Source organism: Brassica oleracea, unplaced genomic scaffold (assembly GCF_000695525.1).
Source record: "Brassica oleracea var. oleracea cultivar TO1000 unplaced genomic scaffold, BOL UnpScaffold00904, whole genome shotgun sequence".
In the NCBI taxonomy this organism is placed as follows: Eukaryota; Viridiplantae; Streptophyta; class Magnoliopsida; order Brassicales; family Brassicaceae; genus Brassica; species Brassica oleracea.
In genome coordinates this window covers 44,305-50,209 of record NW_013617511.1, presented here as the reverse complement: position 1 = coordinate 50,209, position 5,905 = coordinate 44,305, and the positions used below count along the sequence as shown (strand labels likewise).

The 5,905-nt window shown below is 34.9% G+C and overlaps 1 protein-coding gene and 1 long non-coding RNA gene across 4 annotated transcripts; both read left to right on the top strand.

The window, feature by feature from the left end:
• The first annotated feature begins 1,194 nt into the window (after positions 1-1,194).
• LOC106320395 (putative two-component response regulator ARR19) lies at positions 1,195-3,333 on the top strand. Its single transcript, XM_013758752.1, has 5 exons — positions 1,195-1,404; positions 1,490-1,642; positions 1,741-2,235; positions 2,336-2,421; positions 2,522-3,333. The coding sequence occupies exons 1-5, from the start codon at positions 1,227-1,229 to the stop codon at positions 3,260-3,262; spliced, it is 1,653 nt and encodes a 550-aa protein (XP_013614206.1). The 5' UTR covers positions 1,195-1,226; the 3' UTR covers positions 3,263-3,333.
• Positions 3,334-3,796: 463 nt separating this feature from the next.
• Positions 3,797-5,286, top strand: LOC106320393. 3 transcript variants are annotated; one of them, XR_001265788.1, is made up of 4 exons: positions 3,797-4,096; positions 4,264-4,646; positions 4,736-4,792; positions 5,057-5,286. It is a non-coding gene; the product is annotated as an uncharacterized LOC106320393 (long non-coding RNA). The 3 variants fall into 3 exon arrangements; XR_001265790.1 differs by having other exon boundaries at positions 4,729-4,792; XR_001265789.1 differs by lacking the exon at positions 4,736-4,792.
• The last annotated feature ends 619 nt before the right edge of the window (positions 5,287-5,905 follow it).

The following is a 5,905-nucleotide window of genomic DNA, read 5'->3' as shown; positions in this document are numbered from 1 at the left end:
TACCATGAGTAAGCCGAAATTACAAACTCATCGAAAATTTAAACCACATGCGAAAAGGAAAGACTAAGAAAGTAGAGATGATATCTCGGCGTTCTGTCGATGGCTGCGACAAAAATAAATCCAATGGAAGATAAATAGCAACATTTTTTTATGTTTTTGGGAGACAAAAAAAGGAGAATTGTGAAACGGATCACGAAGAGCAGGTGGTAGCGAATATTATGCCATCTCCAACGTCGGAGGCTGTAGAGGATGAAGAGTCGATTTCGAGTTCAACAATGGAGAAAGATTCTGCAACTAAGAAGTATATCGAAAACCATTACAACAAACGCATGACATGAAACACATAAAGGCTAAGGCTCCGGCCATAGAGGCCAAACACTTGGTATGATTTTGATTGAATTCTCTCTTTTTTTTATGTGTTTTGTGTTTTGATGATTAGTCAATATAACAATGTGTCAGGTTGCTGAGAAAGAACATGTTTAACCCTTCAAACTATTTCGATTTCTACGGGAAGGTTCTTATAGGTATTGTAAGTAAATAATATATTGTTTCGTATGCTAAATGATTCAATAAAGTCTTAGAATGCTCAAAGTGCATGGTCAATTGTTGTAAACAAAGCTTAACATTCTCAAAAAGGTTTGGATGCTCCAAGGTTAAAAGACGCTCCAAAGTTAAAACACTAAACATATAATCTTTAGATATTGATCTTTAGCATGAATCTTTCCGTAACTATAACACTTCAACCGATACGACTTTATATATCTAAATTTTTCTACAACGCACTGTGTCACATATACATATTATTTCAGATCTTTAACCTCAAGTAAATAGTCATCTCACATAAGAACAAAGATAATATCCGGCCGACCCTAGTAAACTATATAAGAAAAGAAATACAGTCAACACAACCAAAACATAGTTGTTTTTTTTTTCCTTTGAATGAAAGTCAATAATGAAAAAGTTGACTTGACTAGTATTCCTATTCTTTCTTTTTAATTAACCTATTTCCTTACATTGTATTCAATGGTTATCCCATTATATGTAGACCTATTGAATAGAAACCCAATATCTCAGATTTATTGGACAAATGTCAAAAATTTATGATGATGAAAATATTTTTTGTAATATAAAAAGCACACAACTTCTTGTATAAGATATAGACATCTTCTGGCATTACATATAATCTCTCTCTTTCAGTCTAAATCTCTACAAAAGTAAAATTTGTAATGTCGGAGGGAAGTAGAACCGATGATGGCGATATAACTCTATTTAAGCAGCGAGAAACTTCTCAAATGAGCTCTTTTCTCAACGAATTTCCGGCGAGTGCTAATGTTCTTGTTGTCGAACCCAATTTTGTAACTTTACGTAAGATGAAAAACCTCATGATCAAATACGGCTATCAAGGTCTCTATTTCCCCTCTCTCATTTTGAACGATAGATTGTGTTATTAGGGTTAGGGTTTATACTGATATGTTTTTTTGTTATCCAGTGACGGTGTATGCGGATGCAGAAGCAGCTCTCGCGTTTCTGAGAAACTGTGAACATGGGATTAATCTCGTGATCTGGGATTTTCATATGCCTGGAATTAATGGAATCCAAGCTCTCAAAATCATTTGTACAAAGATGGATCTGCCTGTCGTAAGTATGTAAATCGAAGTTTTTTTTTCAAATTATATTAATTAAACCAAATTTCTATTAATTAGATTTAAAAAAATAATTATCTATTTCGTCTTTGTGTAGTTATGTCTGATGATGACCGAACAGTATCGGTGATGCAAGCAACGGTTCATGGTGCATGCTACTATGTTATGAAACCGATTAGAAAGGAGATCATAGCCACCATATGGCAACACATTGTACGTAAGAGGATGATGTCTAAATCAGGTGTAATTCCACCGGTTCAATTAGATGTGGTTCAGAATAACGATGGTTTCAAGGAAAACAAAGATGACTCCATGCCCGTGGACCAAGGTAATAGTGAACAAAACATCAATATGATAGGAGAAAAGGCAGAAAAGAAACCGCAAATTGGAGAAAATCTACCAATCCAATCAGATTCGGTTCAGAATAACGGTTCAGACCAAGACAACAACGATTCATGGACCACAAGCCCATACAACAGTGAACAAAACATCGATGGAGAAGAAAGAAAGCAACTGAAGACACGGGTGGTGTGGACTAATGATCTTCAAGAGAAATTTCTCGAAGCCGTCAATACTCTTGGTGGTGCAAGAAGTAATATAACTAGTCGTAATCTGTGTTCTATCAATTTATTTATCTTCTTATTATTATCTTCTTTTATTTGTTTCTAATGATATTTTGAATGCAAATGCAGAAGCTAATCCCAAGCCACTTCTCAAAATGCTGGAAGACATGAATATCAAAGGGCTCACTAGAAGAAATGTGTGTAGTCATCTTCAGGTTAAAACCCAAAATTTTATCGATTCTTGTGTGACAATTAAATATAGGGTTTTGCGAATATTAGTAACGGATATTCTACATTAATTATGTTGTTGTGCAGAAATATCGTCTTAGTCTTCAGGGAAAACAAATCACTCAACAGATGCAAGAGTTTGGTTGGTCCAGTGCATGTACAACTTCACCTCTCTTAGGTTTGAACAATGTTCACACTGCAACATCGTCCCTTATAAATGGTGGAGCCTCTTACCCGGTCCAGGAGAATCAGTATCAAAATGGCTACATGGAAGTGAACAAAAACAAAACTGCATCCTCGTCCCTTATGACTGGTCGAGCCACTTTCCCGGTACAGGACAATCACTATCAAAATGGCTACATGGAAGTGAACAACAACCACGCTGCATCATCGTCCCTTATGAATTGTCGAGCTACTTACCCGGTCGAGGACAATCAGTATCAAAATGGCTACTTGGGAGTGAACAACAACCAGGTCATGACCAATACTATGCCTTATGATTTTGACCATGATAACTATTTGCAGAAGCAGAAGCTTGAACAACAACAACAATATCAACTTTCTAATCAAATGAAGCCTGAAAAAGCTTCCAACATCGATATACTAAAGGATCTCGGACTGGCGTATACTATGCCTCGTTTGCCCTATGATCTTGGCCATGGGAACCATCTCCAGCAGGAACAACAACATCAGCTTCCTCATCAATGGAATAACGTGATGAGTAACAATGAACCGGAACAAGCTTCCGGCAATGGTGTAACGGGCGTTGAGGGGACTTATCCAAGTTTACCGTATGACCCAAACGACTTCTATAGTTACAATAAGTAATTTGGCTGTTTCTTGGAAGTTTCATGATTTGTGAGAGAATCATCAGTGACATGAAGAAAAGGAAGGGAAGAACGAGAGCATGCATGTGACTTGTTTTGTGAGTCGCAAGAAGATTAGTTAGTTATTATTCTATGGAACTCATTTCAAATATTGGTCAGTGATAATATGCATATCAGTACAACAGTATCAATGTATTTCATTTTCTCTTATATACATTTGTTATTTTATGGATAATTCTGTTTTTTTTAATAAATAACTTGATTCCAATTATTAACCAGTTAGATGCGCGTGAGTTAATTCCATAAGGAAATCACTACTATATAGAGACTAATTTTAAAGCTTTTCGAGGGGTCCACGTCAGCACAAATATTCCCCACCAATTATTAAGGCACGTCATTTTGATTTCTGGTGAAAATCGTACTGGGCCATTGTAAGATGTTGTTAGGCTTAAAAACAAGTTTTCTCTATTTGGCCCGAAATATATAAAACCCTATAGCCCATGTAGACCATATTATCCTCTTCGTTTTATCCAAACCTAATTTGTAACGATCGTCAGACGGTCCAAGTTCTGATTGCCTTTTCGCCGACGTAACCGCAGCAACAATGAGAATCTGTTTTCAAAGCTTCTTGATTACTAACCAATTCGAAACGCAGCTAATTAACTCGTCACCTCCTCCCTCTTGGGCCTATAAAAACCGATACCTCCTCTTTCTTTGTCGTTCAGAATCATCAAAGTTTTCACATTCCCTCAAATTCATCAAAACTTTCCTGAAATTTGCCATGGCAAACCGATCGCCGGAAACCACCGCTAATGGCCAATCGTCTGAAACCACTGTAAGGGTTCTTCTGCGATTTTGTTCGAACATGTTTTACCAGGCAGTGGAGACTCTAAACTGTTTTCAGGCTTATCCATTTTTGGGAAGCTGTATTGTGACGTCCTTGCTATCTTAATTTACATGTTTTCGATGTATAAAATAATTAGATCCTTCTACGAACTATAGGTACTGTCGTTGAGGGTTCATCGCTCCTAACCGCCTAGAGAGTAAAGAGTTATGCAAGTCGCCTTAAACGTGGTGGTCTTCAATCGTCGGGAAGGGATCTTTAGTGAAAGCTTTGTAATAGCCTTTCGTCTCAGTTTACTATAGTTTTCTGACTGTCATTTGTGCTTTGATCTTCCATGTTTGGTACGACACTGAACGCCTTGCTCCTGCTACGTACAAAGCATCACTTGACATATGTTTAGTTTTCTTTGAAAAGTGTTCTTGGGAGTTGTCTGTGATCTTTTTATGTTCGATCTTTTATATATTGTGAGTTTGTTAGGAACGAGGAAGAACAAGCGGTTGAGAGAATTGAGGGAAATGGAGGAGTTCGAGCTCCATCACTGGTTAAGTTTCCCACTTTTGATTCATGATTTCACTTCCTCTGTTTCAGATCATTGGTTTGGTTTTTGAAAGCTCTTGATCTAGTGTTTAGGTTGTTGGAGGTTTAAAAGATGGAGATGAAGCTTCACTGGAGAGGATTCACCATCTGGTTTTTGTTTTCTAATTCTCAATCACTCTTTTGATGATAACACAATCCAAACCGAATATGAACAATGCAGTTTCAGTTTGTTTGCTTTGTTTTTTTAATGAAAGCTGTGGGCTTTTGTATAGTTTGTTATTTGATTTAAAGTTTTGGGTCTCTAATTTCAAAATTTGCATTTACACCATTATTGACCTCTAAACGAAACAGAACCATACCATTTGTTTCCGTTTTTTTCCTTTCTCTTACGTTTTCTATGTTTATGTTTTCCAGGGACCAACTGAAAATGGGCAAATTGATTTCAAGGAGATGTAATCTGTGACACAACTTCAGGGTCTGCATAGCGCAAGAACGACGTCCGAGCAAGCGCGGCTTCATCTGGTCATCACTTTGTCTTCTAATGCTATGAGAATTACTTTATTTTGCATCAATCTGTCAGTCAACGCCATTACATGTAGCGTAACATGTAAAAGTTTTGTTATCTAGAAAAGTTACTTTGTTTATTCTTAATGAAATATCTTTAAATAAATTTGGACATAATGTCATTTAATCAATCAAAAAAACTCATGAGTTATCCTTACATGCCTAATTTTAATAATGGAAATTTTTAAAAACGTGCATCATTAAAATGTTACCTAAAACATGCAGCACTAATATATAACATGCATCAATAAAACTAGAATTTTACTCACACAATTGTACGGATATTATTTTTAATTGATTAAATTTAAAAATTATTATTTATTCAAAAAATATTTTAGAATGGCTATGTTTTTAAAAATTATATGGTATTATTTGCTCATAACTCATTTGTCATTTGATAAATTGTTAGAAAGAAAATTTTAGCATAATATAACTCAGTTGTCATTTGCTAAATTTATGGTTTTTATTTATATTTTTTATTATTTAATTATAATATTTTCATTTTATATTTGAAAGATAAATGAATTTTCTTTCAAACAATATTTTTGTAAATGTATTTTTAAAAAAATAATCAGTTAAAATTGTTATTATCATTGAGTATAATTATTTTTGACATAATTTGAGTTTTCGATTACATCAAAACTTATCATATTTTAGGATAATTTTAATTTAAAATGTAATTTTCATATTTTTCAAAAA